Source organism: Felis catus, chromosome C2 (genome assembly GCF_018350175.1).
Source record: "Felis catus isolate Fca126 chromosome C2, F.catus_Fca126_mat1.0, whole genome shotgun sequence".
NCBI lineage: Eukaryota > Metazoa > Chordata > Mammalia > Carnivora > Felidae > Felis > Felis catus.
In genome coordinates this window covers 59,904,125-59,921,370 of record NC_058376.1, presented here as the reverse complement: position 1 = coordinate 59,921,370, position 17,246 = coordinate 59,904,125, and the positions used below count along the sequence as shown (strand labels likewise).

The following is a 17,246-nucleotide window of genomic DNA, read 5'->3' as shown; positions in this document are numbered from 1 at the left end:
AAATTAAGCTTTAAATTTAATTCCAGTACAGTTAGCACACAGTGTTATATTAGTTTCAGGTGTACAATATAGTGATTCAATACTTCTATACATTACTCAGTGCTCATCATGGTAAGTGTACTCAATTCCCTTCACCAATTTCACCCATCCCCCTACCTGCCTCCCTTCTGGTAACCATCAGTTTGTTGTCTATAGTTAAGAGTCCGTTTCTTGGTTTGCCTCTCTTTCTTCCCCAGCCCCTTCTACTTGTTTGTTTTGTTTCTTAAATTCCACACAACAGTGAAATCATATGGTATTTGTCTTTCTCTGACTTATTTCACTTAGCATTATACTCTCTAGCTCCATCCATGTTGTTCCAAGCAGCAAAATTTCATTTCTTTTTTTATTTATTGCTGAATAACATTCCACTGTATATATACCACGTCTTCTTTATCCATTCATCAGTTGATGGACACTTGGGCTGCTTCCATAATTTGGCTATTGTAGATAGTGCTGCAATAAATATAGGGGTATGTGTGTCCCCTTTTTTAGTTTTTATTTAAATTCTAGTTAGTTAATGTACAGTGCAATCTTAGTTTCACGTGTACAGTACAGTAATTCAACACTTCTATACATCACTCTGTGCTCATCACAACAAGTGCACTCCTTAATCCCCATCACCTGTTTCACCCTTCCCTCATAACCCCCCCTCCTCTGGTAACCATCAATTTGTTCTCTGTAGTTAAGAGTCTGTTTCTTGGCTTGTCTCTCTTTTTTTCCCTGTTTGCTCATTTGTTTTGTTTCTTAAATTCTACACGAGTGAAATCATATGGTATTTGTCTTTCTCTGACTTATTTCACGTGGCATAATACTCTTTTTTTTTTTTAAAAAAAAAAACCTTATTTTATTGTTTTATTCTCAAGTTAATTAACATACAGTGTAGTCTTGGCTTCAGGACTACAACCCAGTGATTCATCTCTTACATATGACACCCAGTGCTCATCCCGAAAAGTGCCCTCCTTAATGCTGGTCACCCATTTAACCCAGCCCACTATCCCCATCAACTGTTAGTTTGTTCTCTGTATTTATGGTCTCTTATGGTTTGTCTCCCTCTCTGTTTTTACCTTAGTTTTCCTTCCCTTCCCCATGTTCATCTGTTAATTTTTCAAATTCCACATATGAATGAAATCACATGATATCTGTCTTTCTCTGACTTATTTTGCTTAGTATAATACCCTCCAGTTCCATCCATGTTGTTGCAAATGGCAAGATTTCATTCTTTTTCATTGCCAAGTAGTATTCCATTGTATATATAAACCACATCTTCTTTTTTTTTCAATATATGAAATTTATTGTCAAATTGGTTTCCATACAACACCCAGTGCTCATCCCAAAAGGTGCCCTCCTCAATACCCATCACCCACCCTCCCCTCCCTTCCACCCCCATCAACCCTCAGTTTGTTCTCAGTTTTTAAGAGTCTCTTATGCTTTGGCTCTCTCCCACTCTAACCTCTTTTTTTTTTTTTTTCCTTCCCCTCCCCCATGGGTTTCTGTTAAGTTTCTCAGGATCCACATAAGAGTGAAAACATATGGTATCTGTCTTTCTCTGTATGGCTTATTTCACTTAGCATCACACTCTCCAGTTCCATCCACGTTGCTACAAAGGGCCATATTTCGTTCTTTCTTATTGCCATGTAGTACTCCATTGTGTATATAAACCACAATTTCTTTATCCATTCATCAGTTGATGGACATTTAGGATCTTTCCATAATTTGGCTATTGTTGAGAGTGCTGCTATAAACATGGGGGTACAAGTGCCCCTATGCATCAGCACTCCTGTATCCGTTGGGTAAATTCCTAGCAGTGCTATTGCTGGGTCATAGGGTGGGTCTATTTTTAATTTTCTGAGGAACCTCCACACTGCTTTCCAGAGCGGCTGCACCAATTTGCATTCCCACCAACAGTGCAAGAGGGTTCCCGTTTCTCCACATCCTCTCCAGCATCTATAGTCTCCTGATTTGTTCATTTTGGCCACTCTGACTGGCGTGAGGTGATACCTGAGTGTGGTTTTGATTTGTATTTCTCTGATAAGGAGCGACACTGAACATCTTTTCATGTGCCTGTTGGCCATCCGGATGTCTTCTTTAGAGAAGTGTCTATTCATGTTTTCTGCCCATTTCTTCACTGGGTTATTTGTTTTTCGGGTGTGGAGTTTGGTGAGCTCTTTATAGATTTTGGATACTAGCCCTTTGTCTGATACGTCATTTACAAATATCTTTTCCCATTCCGTTGGTTGCCTTTTAGTTTTGTTGATAGTTTCCTTTGCTGTGCAGAAGCTTTTTATCTTCATAAGGTCCCAGTAATTCATTTTAGCTTTTAATTCCCTTGCCTTTGGGGATGTGTCGAGTAAGAGATTGCTATGGCTGAGGTCAGAGAGGTCTTTTCCTGCTTTCTTCTCTAGGGTTTTGATGGTTTCCTGTCTCACATTCAGGTCCTTTATCCATTTTGAGTTTATTTTTGTGAATGGTGTGAGAAAGTGGTCTAGTTTCAACCTTCTGCATGTTGCTGTCCAGTTCTCCCAGCACCATTTGTTAAAGAGACTGTCTTTTTTCCATTGGATGTTCTTTCCTGCTTTGTCAAAGATGAGTTGGCCATACGTTTGTGGGTCTAGTTCTGGGGTTTCTATTCTATTCCATTGGTTATGTGTCTGTTTTTGTGCCATAAACCACATCTTCTTAATCCATTTATCAGTTGATAGACATTTGGGTTCTTTCCATAATTTGACTATTGTTATTAGTGATGCTATAAACATTGCTATAAAAATATATCTTTGGATAAATTCCTAGTAGTGCAATTGCTAGGTCATAAGGTAGTTCTATTTTTAATTTTTTGAGGAAGCTTCACACCATTTTCCAGAGTGGCTGCACCAATTTGCGTTCCTACCAACAGTGTAAGAGGGTTCCCCTTTCTCCACGTCCTCGCCAACATCTACTGTTTTCTGACTTATTAATTTTAGCCCTTCTGACTGGTGTGAGGTGGTATCTCACTGTGGTTTTGATTTGTATTTCCCTGATGATGAGTGATGTTGAACATCTTTTCATGTGTCTTATTAGCTATCTGGATGTTTTCTTTGGAAAAATGTCTATTCACACCTTCTGCCTGTTTACTCACCGGATTATTTGCTTTTTGGGTGTTGAGTTTGTAAGTTCTTCATAGATTTTGGATACTAACCCTTTATCTGATATGTTATTTGCAAGTATCTTCTCCCATGCCATCTGTTAGCTTTTAGTTTTGTTGATTTTTTCCTTTGCTATGCAAAAGCTTTTTGTCTTCATGAGGTTCCAATAGTTCATTTTTGCTTTTATTTCCCTTGCCTCTGGAGACATGTCAAGTAGGAAGTTGCTATGGCCGAGGTCAAAGAGGTTGCTGCCTGTTTTCTCCTGTAGGATTTTGATGGTTTCCTGTCTCACATTTAGGTCTTTCATCCATTTTGAATTTATTTTTGTGTATGGTGTAAGAAAGTGGCCTAGTTTCATTCTTCTGTTTATTGCTGTCCGGTTCTCCCTGCACCATTTGCGAAAAGACTGTCTTTATTCCATTGGATATTCTTTCCTGCTTTGTCGAAGATTAGTTGGCCATATATTTGTGGGTCCATTTCTGGGTTCTTTATTCTATTACACTGATGTATGTGTCTGTTTTTGTGCCAATACCATACTGTCTTGATGATTACAGCTTTGTAGTACAGGCTAAAGTGTGGGATTGTGATGCCTCCAGCTTTGGTTTTCTTTTTCAACATTACTTTGGCTCTTCAGGGTATTTTGTGGTTCCATATAAATTTTAGGATTGTTTATTCTAGCTCTGTGAAGAATGCTGGTGCTATTTTGATAGGGATTGCACTGAATGTGCAGATTGCTTTGGGTAGTATTGACATTTTAACAATATTTGTTCTTCTAATCCATGAGCTTGGAATGTTTTTCCATTTCTTTGTGTCTTCTTTAATTTCTTTCATAAGCATTCTATAGTTTTCAGCATACAGATCTTTTACCTCTTTGGCTGAGTTTATTCCTAGGTATTTTATGGTTTTTGGTGCAATTGTAAATGGGATCAATTCCTTGATATCTCTTCCTGTGCTTCATTATTGGTGTATAGAAATGCAACCGATTTCTGTACATTGCTTTTACATCCTGCAACTTTGCTGAATTCACGTATCAGCTCTAGCAGTTTTTTGGTGGAGTCTTTTGGGTTTTCCATGAAAAGCATCATGTCATCTGCGAAGAGTGAAAGTTTGACTTCTTCTTTGCCAATTTGGATGCCTTTTATTTAGTTTCATTGTCTGATTGCTGAGGCCAGGACTTGCAACATTATGTTGAACAACAGTGGGGAGAGTGGACAGCCCCATTGTGTTCCTGATCTCAGGGGAAAGCTTGCAGGATGATATTAGCTGTATAAAGCTGTATAAAACCATATATGACTTTTATGATGTTAAGGTATGTTCCTTCTATCCTGACTTTCTTGAGGGTTTTTATTAAGAAAGGATGCTGTATTTTGTCAAATGTTTTTTCTGCATCTATTGACAGGATCATATGGTTTTTATCCCTTCTTGTGATCCCTTCTTTTTATCCCTTAATGTGATGTATTATGTTGATTGATTTGCAAATATTGAACCAGTCCTGCAGCCCAGGAATGAATCCCACTTGATCATGGTGAATAATTCTTTTAGTGTATTGTTAAATATGATTTGCTAGTATCTTGTTGAGAATTTTTGCAGCCAGGTTCGTCAGGGATATTGGCCTGTAATTCTTTCTTAGCATAATACTCTTCAACTAGTGCGTTTGTACTTTTTGGGTAAATACCTAGTAGTGTAATTGCTGGGTTGTAGAGTAGTTCTATTTTTAACTTTTTGAAGAATCTCTAAACTGTTTTCCACAGTGGCTGTACCAGTTGGCATTTCCACCAACATTGCACGAGGGTCCCTTTTTCTCCACATCCTCACCAACACCTGTTGAAATCCCTTTTTAAAACAATCCTAGTGAGATTAAGTGGCAAACAATGATATGCACTCATAAAAGATGATGTGTTGGGGGCACCTGGGTGGTTCATTTTGTTGAACGTCCGACTCCAGCTCAGGTTATGATCTCACAGTTTATGAGTTCAAGCCCCACATCGGGCTCACTTCTTTCATGGAAGAGCCTGCTTCAGATCCTCTATCCTCTCCCTCTCTGCCACTTACCCACTTGTGCTCTTTCAAAAATAAATAAAACATTAAAAGAAAAAAATGACGTGTTTGTGCTAACAGGCTGTACCCACATTTGCTATAGATTTAGGAGCTGATAAGATTCTTCAGTAGAGGTTAAATGATTTAGTAAAGCTAGGCTGAGGCAGGCTGTATCCAGTGAGCAAAGGAGAAGATAGTAAATGAGAACTCTGCTAGATTGATTGCAAAATGGCTACACCTCATCTTGTATTTAGCTCCTTAAATCAAAAGGTGGAGTTAGTGTGTTCACCTCTTGAGTCTGGACTGCCCTCATACTTGTTTTGGCTAATAGAAAGGAGAAGTGATATGCCACTTCTGAAGCTACATCTTAAGGAGGCCTTAAAGTCTTCTGCTATCTCTCTTGGAGATACAACAAACAAGGGCTAGCCTGCTGGAATTTGGGAGACCACGTGCAGCTGAGGCTGGTCTAGAAGAGCCAGCGCCTAGCTGACGCCAGGTGATAGCACTCTATAGCCACACCCAACTGCGACCTCTGAGCCCGGTCCAGATTAGCAGTGTCATCCTGCTGGCCCAGAGATTTGTAAGTAAACTTAACTATTTCTGTATGCCATTGGAGCTTTTATGGTTGATTTTTATGCAGCATTATTGTGGCCACAGATAACTGATGCAAGAATCAAGGGAGGGATGAGTACTCAGGGTTGTGCAGTTTGAACTCAATGTCTGGCAGGGTGGTTGAAAGAAATGAATAAGAGAACATGTATCCAGTGTTTGGCCCTGGTCCTGCACATTTATTGTAGTGACTCCTTACATACTTGCTGAATGGATTGTGGCTGGCAATGGGAGGGGGATGGTGTTTAGATTCAAGCCAGTATAGCTAATACTTTGGATTCTTAGCTTCCTGAGAGCAGGGCCATGTCTCTTATCCATATTTTCATCTTAATTTCATAGCATGTACTACAAATCCCATGTGTATTAATAATAAAGTACAGAGAACCTATCAAGCGAATGGCATTATGCTCCAGGACTAGTTTCATTTGGTTTTGTAGAAAACTTTGTTATTTTTGCTTAGTTCAATGAGAAAGAGTTCTGTTAGCATTTTTCCTCAGTCTATTATTTTATTTAGAATGCCAAATGGTTCTTATGTCTCCAGATTTCAATTTTCACTTTCTCTGTATTTGGGAAGAATCTATGCTTGTGCGATTGACTATAGCAAAATAACCTGGCAGCCAGAGGTTTCAACAAAGCCTTGTACCACAGCTTTCAAAACCTGTGCTTCCTGCTGTAGCTGCATGACAATGTCAGGGACATTGATATCCGTCTCTACTTTTTTTGTCTGTATGCTGATTATGCATGCTAGCTAACTAAAGAAGTGAAATCCTATTTTCTAAAATCTAAAACATCAGGAGTAGAGACAGTCTTCCTAAGAGAGCATAAGAGGTGAACTTCTTTTTCTATGACCTTGGAGTTCATCTGAGTCCAAATTGACAGCTTTTGGGATCCTTTTCCATTCGAATCCATGCTGGGGTACCAGGCTTTTGGTGTGCCCCCCTTGATCAGGACTGCCCTCTCTCGCATGCCCTTACCACTCCAGACCTGTATTGACCAGCCTGCTTCATAGGTAAGGCTCTGGAGCCACGTTGCCTGGAAATCCAGGGAAATCCCAGCTCCCTCATTTCCTGGCTGTGAATTTGTGGTCAAACTGCTTTACCTCTCTGTGCCTCAATTTCCTTAACTGTCAAATGGTGATAATACTAGTGCTTGTTGTAGGGCATCAATTGAGATAATCTCAGATAATCACGGTGCCTAGTAAATGTCAGTGATTATGATCTAATAAATTAAGTGGGCTGATAATCAGTTAATGTATATACTTTCAAGATATATTTGCCTGTGAACTGTGGTTTTTGTTTTTAATTTCTTATTAGAAAATAACTTCAAATTTACAGAGAAGTTGTAAGAATAAGAATAAAATATAGAATACTCACATATGCTTTATCTAGATTCATTTGTTAGCATGTTATCCCATTTGCTTTATCATTTTGTATGTGTGTATATGTATATAACTATATATATGTTATATACATATTATATATAATTTTTGGACCATTTGAAAGTAAGTTGCATATGTCATGAACTTTTATTCTTAAATATTTCCGTTTTTAAAAAGTAAGCTCTATGCCCAATGTGGGTCTTGACTCACACAACCCCAAGATCAAGTCACATGCTTTACTGACGGAGCCAGCCAGGTGCCCTAAATATTTCCAAAGAATAAAGATATTCTCGTACCTAACCATAGTATAGTTGTCAAATTCAGCAAAGCTAACATTGATAAGATACTCTAATCTGTCTGTATTATAATTTTGTCAATTGACCCAATAATGTCCGTTATAGTATATTCTTCTAGTAAAACATCCAATCTGAGACCAGGTGTTGTCTTTAGTTGCCCATATCTCTTTAGTCTCCTTCAATCTGGATCATTTGCACAGTCTTTCATTTGTCTTTAATAGAATGCTTGTCATTTTGGGGTAGTTGGATTTTTCCTCAGGATTATATTCAAAATATGTATTTCTGGCTGGAATACTGCATGAGTAGTGCTGTGTCCTCAGATTGTCACATGTGGAGGCACACAGTGTCTTACCTTCCCCTTGCTCACATTAATTTTGATCACCCAGTCAGTCAATCCTTGTCTGAGTTCTCCATTGTATAGTTACTATGTTTTCCCTTAGAATAACTAAGCAACTCGTGGGGATACACTTTATGGTCATGCATATATTTAGATTTTCATCAGATTTTCCTCTTAGTTTTAGTATCCACTAATTATTCTTAACCTGATATATGCAAGATGATGATTTTCCAATTCCAGCACTCCCTCCATTTTTTCCAGTCAGCTTTTGGCATTCTTATGTAGGCAAGAGTTCTTCCTTATACTGTGGGCATTTGCTAATGACTCGCTTCCTCAATGTATACCTGTTTTATTGACTTTGGATTGTATCTGGAGATATTTAGGTCCTTCCTTCCTTCCTTCCTTCCTTCCTTCCTTCCTTCCTTCCTTCCTTCTTCCATCAATATGGATTCATGAATTTCTACTTTTCTCAATGGTTTATAATTTATTACTCTCCTTAAGTATTCTGATGCTCAAATTGTTCTAGATATGGTTAATGGTAGTCCCAGGGTTTTAAAATTCAATTTCTCAACTGAAAAGCTTTGTAAAGTCACAGAAGAGAATTATTTTTTTCTACTGATGCTGTTAAATTGCCCAATAGTCTGAAAACTCTGGGCTGACTTTGTTTTCTTCAGATGTTCAAGAGGGGAAAGAACATTTGTTTATTGTAGGCCTTCTGCCATTCTTTTGTAGTTGCTTCACAGAGACCACAACAAAGTACAGAATTATCAATGTTTGGGCCTGCTCAGAGACACCAGGAAAAACTGGAGCTCTTTTTATTAGGGGCTCCAATCTCTTGGGAAGGGAAATTGTCTTAGTCAAATTACAATATAATCATTTCCTTTTCTTTTCCTTCAAGGGACATTTTACTGGAAAATTGATGCTATAATAATAAGAAAGCACTTGGCAATGAAATATCAAAGCACATCACTCCTGCTATTTATTATACCTCAAGGTTTATTTTAGACATTAAATTTACTTGTTGATGGAATTTTTAAAGCTGTTCCTAAATCTCCATATTAGGAAGAACTCCTCATTTCCTACATTCCATAGAATTTACAGTATTTCCTGATCCAAAAAAATACCCAAGCTGTCTTTCTGTTGAGGTTTTATTAACTATGAACATAACTAATACTCTAAACAGTACTCACTCTGTGCAGGACATTGACGTAAACACTGCAGCTATACAATTCTATGAGGTAAATTATTATCTCATTTTTGAGGAGGAGGAAACTGAAGCACAGAGAGGTTAAGTAACTAGCCCAAGGTCACACAGTTAGTGGTTGAGGTAGAGTTGAATCTGGTCAATATGGCTGTAAAGCCTAATGCTCTACTCACCACACAGAGACAGGCAAAGGGGGTTAACATTTCTTGATACTCTTGACCTACCTGATATAATGAACAAACGCAATAAGCAGGCATCCCAAGTAGAAGGAGAAGAAGATGAGGAAACTGAGAAGGATGGATTTCACATAAATAGTTTCTGTGGGAAGAGAAACAACTTTGGTCAGGGTGTCCTCAGGAAAAAAGAGAACCATGTTCGGGACAGGATGGCTTCAAGGGCTCATCTCCATCACACCCACTCTTAAGTCCTAATATAATTCCATTCAAAGCAGCAAAGCTACTGGAAGTCACCCAGACATTCTCCACAAATGGCTACCTATCACAGTGATGACTTCCCAATGGAAGCCAGGAAGGGACTTCCTGTATACAATGTCATAGTTGAGTTCCCTTTCTTTCTGGAAGAGATTTAACAACATGCTTTGATTCTCTCTTCTATCTCCAAGGTAAATATTAGTTTTCTTGTGATGTTTCTCTGGAAGGATGACATTAGTGTTGAAGTATATGATTGCCTTCGGACATAGAAATCTTTCCATGGAATTCTAGAGCCAATACTGACCTTTAATGGAAGGAACAATGGTCACTTTAAGGTTCTTTGCTCGTTGTAGATTCCAGGTTTGGTTCTCCTTTTCTGGTAAAAAAGAAAAAGGCAATATAGATCAGATACTTGGTTCTTGGCTCTCATCTGAACAGTTGTTCAAAAACTGTCCACAATTAGCTCTGGTTGTTGAATTTTCTTTTAGCAAGAACTAGAGGAAAACCTAACTCCCAAAGCTGCAAACTATCTAATATGGCTTTTGGCTAAACTTTCACGATAGCCTTTGCCTCACTGCATTTTTGGTAGTATTGAAGAAGTGAGACTGTAGCCTCCCTTCTTGAGTAAAGAAAGCTTGACTCATCCTCTGATATCCATGTGGCCCAATATGCCATAGACATCTGAAGAAAATGGCTACAAAAATAGAAAGCTGTCTTGTCTTTTGCTTTGCATTATTCTAGCCAGTGAAAAAAAATTTTTTTGTTACATAGTCATTAAATGACTTGTAGTTTACCAAAGAACATTGGACACTGGCAAAACTCTAGAGTTAGGTAATCAAGAGATTAAAGAATACATGAAGAATACATCTCACCTAAATGTCAAGAGAACCATATTATACTGAACATTAAACACCCTCTGTGTTGATCACATGTGGCTCATCAGCTGCTGGGGGTCTGTGTTTTCAATCAATAGCCTCTTGCATTCCCATAGTAGTGACTGGATAGTTACCCATAGCCATTTGTACTATGCCTAAGGGTATTACACACAGTCCCTGTCATTGGGATAAATGGTCCTGCTTTGTTTTCTTACTATCTTGCAAGGTATAATTTTGGCAACTGAAATTGAGAACTCTGAATTTTCCTTGTATGTCCTTGTGGAAATGAGGACTACTGATTAACACAAATGGCTCCATTACTGCTGGCTACCAAACCAGTCTTAGACAGTGGACCTTGATATGCTACATAAAATCATTATTTCACAACAGCAAATATTTGTTGAGTAAAAGGCAAACTGAGTGAATATACCTCACATGGTCTGATAGAGCCCAAGACTTTGAAAAGATGTACTGCACTAAATGACATTTTGTAGTATCAGTAATCCTTTTAGATTTATCATTTTCTTCCCTATGTTTTTTTTTTTTTCAAAGATCTTTCAGACTGCCTTGCAAGTTACTGCTGATGATCCCCAATGAGAATTAGAGATGGTAGTAAGGGGCCATGGGGAGCTTTTGGCTTCCCTTCTCTTCCATTTCATTAGGTTTTTCTAAGTCGCAAACATTCCTCACTATCTCTTACCCTGGATAAAGAAAGATCCTCCACAGGCATAATCTTCAGGCTTTATCACAAATACCACGAAGAACTGCTCGCCTGGAAAATCCTTCTTCTGCATAAGACATAACAACTTATGATAGCAAGAAAGGATAGCAAGAGGGGAGAAAGTCCATGGTGGTGGGGGTGGGAGCAGAAAGAGATGAAAGAGAAGAAAAGTAAAGTTCACCCCTGCCCCTAGTTTCTTAGAAAGAATTTTCAGATACCTATGATCTACTCCAGAGTTTAGCCACAATAAAATAATTGTTAAATCCAAAAAATTAAACAGGTACACTATTCTAATCTCAATCTATCTTGTGCCCACTTATGTGCTTAGAACTGTAATAGGCCCCATGTAAAAAAATATGTCAACAGCCTATGTTTAATAATAATACTTGTACTTTATATTTTTAAAATTAACGTACTTTATTTTTAGTGTGTTTTGGGTTCACTATGTTCAGGTTTTATTATTTGAAAATCCAATGATACATGACTTTCCTAACAGTCACACAGTCACAGTTAAATAATTTAGGTTAGGGATGCAAAAGTGAGACCTGCGTTATAGTCCTGGCTTTGACTTTCTCTAAGTGTGCTTCTCTGTGTCCCAGTCTCCTTATTCATGAGTGAACTGGAGCAGAGATGTTGGATTATCAAAACTGAGGCACTAGGAAATCAAAGGCTAAGAGAAGTTTTTACATTTGATAGCTAAATCCTCATTTTTTTTCTTTTTTTTTTAAAAATGTTTGCTTATTTATTTTGAAAGAGCAAGAGTGTGAGCAAAGGAGGGGCAGAGAGGGAGAGAGAGAGAGGGAATCCCACGCAGGCTCCACATTGATGGCGTGGAGGCTAATGCAGGGCTTGATCCCCCAAACCGAGAGATCATGACCGGAGCCAACGCCAAGAGTCGGAAGCTTAATCGACTGAGCCACCCAGAAGCCCTCGTTCTTTGTCCTTTAGTAGACAGTATCACCTTACTTTGGAGAACAGATGAAGTTGTAGGTACCTTAAGTAAATACCACCTTAAAGGCAGGGACAGAATCTTTTTGAAAATCATTTTTGCTATAAAATTACCATTGAAATAATTACAAATAACAAAAGGGCAAATGGCTGTACACATGAGGTCCATATTCCTTTGAACCTATCCATTCTGTCCAGAGTTAAGTCCTTTTTTGGATACTGTTACAGGTATATAGAGTATTAGAATATGTTTAATTGCTTTAAATGGATCAGATAAACTTTACACTAAATCGGCATCTCCCAATAAGTACACTGGCATCTCACCTTACCTCTCTAAGCAATCTGTCAGATATATGTCCCACTGCATCATGGGTTCCCAAGACCCCCTAAGGTAATGGGGCCCCTGGCAGAGCACTATTGTCCACCATGGCCTGGTCTTTGATTTCAGGAGTAGGAATCCTTGTTTTAAAGCCAATCATAAAGGAAAGAGATCCAAGGACAGTGAATGACAATACGTTTTGAATGCTCGTCCAGCAGGTAACCTGACTATAAACTGTGCATTGTCTTTGACAATAGTGACCACCAAAGTGATGTCTCACCTGCAGTGTAATGGCAGCTTTCTTGGTCATGGACTGATAGACACCATTAAATTCCACATTGTGGTCGAGATCATATACTGGGCACTACAACATGCATGAAGGATAAAAAGGAAAGCATCACTAAAGCCATACCACACACAACACACATTCTACCCAGAGGATCACAGAGCAAGGGGTTCCTTACTAAGCCAGAAAGCATGAAAAGTTTTCTCTGAGGAAAGTCATGAAACAGTCCTCCTAAAGCTTAGTGCCTTGCCTTCTAAAGTCCTCTAAAGGTCACTTTATATCAAAAAGAACTGAAAAGATGGTCTTCAAGTATATAACACCTTTCCCATTTTTTATTAACACATTTGAGGCAGAAAAGGGCCCATTGTTAGAGTAAGACTTTTAAAACAGAATAAATGATAGGTTTCGATATTTCTTGTGCAGCCCACAATTTGGTCTTCCTTATTCTTTGTCATAATCCTCCCTCCCTTCTTTCCAGTGCTTATTTTGGTGAGGAGTCAACTATTCTCTATCTCCCCAAATCAATGTCTCCAAACAGACAATCCACTTGTGTGCACAAGATACTGTTTTTATTATTTAACAGTTTTTAGGAGATACATAGTAAGAGGACAACATAGTCCCCACCTTTCTCTTTCATTTACCCTGTGACAACATAATGCTCCATATTGAAAAACTGACAATTTATTAAGACTCACCATGATATTCTGGACTGAGACAACAGAACATGGATAAGCCATTTCAGACCTGACTTTAATAATAACTGAGTCCACATCATCAGGAAATTTGTATAGAAAATACTGAGAATAAGAAAAAAGAAAGACATGATTTGTTAATACTAAGTAATGTTTACAGTTATGAACTCAAAACTAGATTTACATGAATAGGATTGTTTCCTTTCTAGTACAAGGCACAAAGTTCAGATGTAAATCTCCATTCATTCCATCAGCCATTCATCTCATACATATTGAGCAACTGTTCTGTGCAGGGCTCTGGGCTCTGTGCCAGATTATTAGGGATAAGCAGTGAACAAAACAAGGTAGCCATTTCAGACAATGTCATTGCATTTGCTAGCATTTCTTTCCTAACTAAATTTGGGTATACTTCATTCCAGTTTCTGCTTAAGAAAATCCCTCCAACCCTTTGAACTAGGGATATTCAAGATGTAATCTGAGCCAAGATTTACTTCCATGGGATCATTTTGAAATAGGAAATTCCACTTTGAAAAGCAGATAAGTGGTTCTTCAAGATTCTTAACCACCTTCCTATAGGCGAGAATTACTACCAGGCCCACCGGGCCCCTAGACTTCTTGCTAAAGAATCTGTTTCCTGGCTGGAATATAGAGATAATATTTCCATTCAAAGATCAAGCGCTACATCTATTCCCCTGAAATATGTTCACAATTTTGAGCAGGCTGAGATATTCTTTAAATGTATTTACCAGATATCATAAGAATCAGGAAATCAGAAGTTATACCATTTACCTAGATTAGATTATGAATCCACCGTTTATTAACGTTGAGTTTTAAACATATTGCTAATAAATGAAGAAAGGGGACTTTTGTCAATAATTATAAATGTGGTAGCTGGTTGAGAAGCTTAACATTAAATATCTGATTAAGATTTTGAGGATACCAACTAAAACAAGCCCAATATCCTAGGACTCTAATAAATCTATCAGGTTTTTTTTTTTTTTTTAAATGTTTATTTGTTTTTGAGAGAGAAGAAGAAAAGAGAGAGCTGAGGGGCGGGAAGTAGAGCTGGGGTGGGGGTGGGGGGCAAAGGATCCGAAGCAGGCTTTGTGTTGACAGCACAGAACCTGATGTGGGGCTCAAACTTAAGAACCTTGAGATCATGACCTGAGCCGAAGTTGGAGGCTCAACCGACTGAGCCACCCAGGCGCCACAAATCTATCAGTTTAAAGGAGAGGCAAAACATGTGAAAACTTAATTTTGAATTCTAACATCCTCTTTACTAACCTTATTCTGAGAATCAGAGAATAAAAATAGAATATTTTTCAATAATCCAAAGACTTCTGATGGGGAAAAAAATAACCTCAAGATTAAGGAATGTCATTAACATTGCTGTTTGGAAGTCTGTTCACACCTTGTCACAGATGGCAACACTTCTAAGAACCCACTTCATTTTGACCTTTCATCTTGGACCCTGATTCAATACATGTAAGACAGAGGTCTATCCAAAGGTGAATGGTCTGGAATTCCCAAGAGGTGTTCTTGGTTCCTAGGGAAGCCAAACTTGTAACCTAAGAGCATTGCTATGATTACTGTTAGCAATAATGAGTATCATATCTATTTCTTTTTATTATAGGAATTGGTTTTGTGCAAAAATCAGACATCTACTGAAGCTTTCTCTTTTTGCCAAAATATTCTCAGTCTTCTTTTATCTCTAAATTACCATAAACCCCAAATAAATACTTTTGACCCTTGCCTCGAGAATCTACTTTAATCAGAAAGAAGCAAATGACAAGTACCCAAAGCAATGGCTGGAATTTAGGCCACAAATCACCATCTTGGGTCTTCATTACCCACCCAGTTTCTGTAACCTGCTTCTATCTGATAATCAAGGTTCTGTGAGAATGTGCAATCATTTGGATGGTTTTATATAAATAGAAAATCTTTCCTACAGTTGAAGGGGATATAAAATCTAGGTCAAAATGGGAACAGTTAATAGTAAAGTAAAACTTTCATAGATATCAAATAATTTCTATTTTGTTTTTTAGTTCTAAGTATGTTTTACTCTAGTTTGAGGTTTATATAAAACTACTTAGAATTTCATATTTACATACCTTTTTTAAAATGAGAGAAAGCTATAATATATAATCCTCACTGATTTTCTTTTTTAAAAAAATTTTTAATGTTGATTTATTTTTGAGACAGAGAGACGGAGAGCGAGTGGGGGAGGGACAGACAGAGAAGGAGATACAGAATCTGAAGCAGGCTCCAGGCTCTGAGTTGTCAGCACAGAGCCCAATGTGGGGCTCAAACTTGTGAATCGTGAGATCATGACCAGAGCCAAAGTTGGACACTTAACCCACTGAGCCACCCAGGCTCCCCTCATCACTGATTTTCTACAAACTGAGAGTGCATTTCAGCATTCAGTTAGTTACCATATTTAGTATATCTCCGTACAGCACTATTACACTATACTCTTTGTGTGGTTGGGATGTAAGTTTTTCCTCTCTTTTTAGATATCTCCCATTGCACCTAGCAACTAGTGCTTTCACATATTTCATGAATTAAGTGGCCAATAAATGTTGAGGGCAATTCATGTGGGCCTGTAGTCCTCTTTTGTCACTGGGTGGCAGTATATATGCACTGTGGAGGCCTTCACTGATGGGAAATTGAAGTCTTAAAAGATGCATGGGAGTTGGCCCACACAGGTTTGGGGGGCTGATTGTGCACATCTCATCCCAACTCTGTATTCAAGGGCATCATGTTGGCAGCTTATGATTGGCCATAATGGAGGTATTTACACCACAGAAATGGGCAAATGCTACAAATCAGGGGTTTCTCTCTGGGAACTGGTTGTTAAATATTTACCAACACATAAGTGCTTGTAATAGATTTAAACAGTATCCATATATTGTGTTAATTCCAGTTTTAATACATTCAATGCAAAAATTAAGTAGCCATTTATGACCTAAGCTGTATTACAGCCTACAGAAGATTTACAATAAATATCGGGACATTAAATAAATCTGTGATAAGCCTGCTATTGCATAGACTTAACTCTTTCAGAGGCTGTGAAAAAATAAAAAGGTAGCTAGAAGTGTCCATGGAAAAGCAGCTTAAAGTTTTCATGTATTTTTTTTCATGTATTTATTCTGCTTATGATTATGGTTTAATGGAGAGCACAACACACATATCTAATTCTTCTAATGTCAGCATTCCTGTTCTCTCTTTATGACAGGGGAAACTATTATAACATAACACTCTAGAAATTAAAGTATGTCCCATTTTTATTGTATTTCTCAGTTGATTAATTATTTGTGTACCTGTTTTGTGTTTGGCCTTCCACTCCCTGTCCCTCCCCATTTTGATAGTAAGGTTCATGAGGGCAGGAGTTATATCTCCATCTTCTTCATATCATATCCTCAGCACCTAGTTCAGTCTAGTACTGTCCTTGGTGCATAATAGATGCACAGTTTGCTAACAGTTGAGCCAAGGAACATCTGCAAACAAATGTCATGCCTCTCATTTCACACCAGTTAAGGGGATAAGATCGAATGTTGTGTCTAAAGTCCCAGTAATATGAACGACATTCCAAAAATACAAATATATCTCAAATTGTGAAAGGTCAAGGGCAATGCCACATGCTGACTCTGCCTATTACCATGGGTTTGTTGGGTAATGTCAGTAGGTAGAATCATGATAACCTTGAAATGCTTCACTTACCTGAGGTTGAGAGGGGCTGGCAGTGAAGTGAAAGGCAACATTTGTCCTGAGAAATGTAAGTGGGAGAAAGAAAGGGGGGAAAAGTGAGAGAAAAGCTAAGTTAGCAAGCAAAAAATATTTATGTAAAAGAAAACCACCCTAAACTAGATGCAAGGAGAGCCTTACTCTTTGTGAAAGGAATTCTAGTCCTGTCAAACTGACCAAGTAAACTGCATGGGGACTTGGTTTCAACTCT

At 38.1% G+C, this 17,246-nt stretch overlaps 1 protein-coding gene across 4 annotated transcripts in view; it reads right to left on the bottom strand.

Annotated features, from left to right (window-relative positions):
• SIDT1 (SID1 transmembrane family member 1) overlaps positions 1–17,246 on the bottom strand; it is a 110,952-nt gene that overhangs the window by 41,470 nt on the left and 52,236 nt on the right. For 3 of the 4 annotated variants that reach the window (XM_023260142.2, XM_019839732.2, XM_011285942.3), the window contains exons 4-9: positions 17,012–17,057; positions 13,295–13,396; positions 12,594–12,677; positions 11,026–11,113; positions 9,755–9,826; positions 9,244–9,337 (exon numbers count right to left, since the gene is read on the bottom strand). In XM_023260142.2, coding sequence (XP_023115910.1) covers positions 9,244–9,337; positions 9,755–9,826; positions 11,026–11,113; positions 12,594–12,677; positions 13,295–13,396; positions 17,012–17,057 — 486 coding nt within the window. The remainder of the gene's footprint in view (positions 1–9,243; positions 9,338–9,754; positions 9,827–11,025; positions 11,114–12,593; positions 12,678–13,294; positions 13,397–17,011; positions 17,058–17,246) is intronic. The other variant, XM_019839733.2, reaches the window with a different exon arrangement.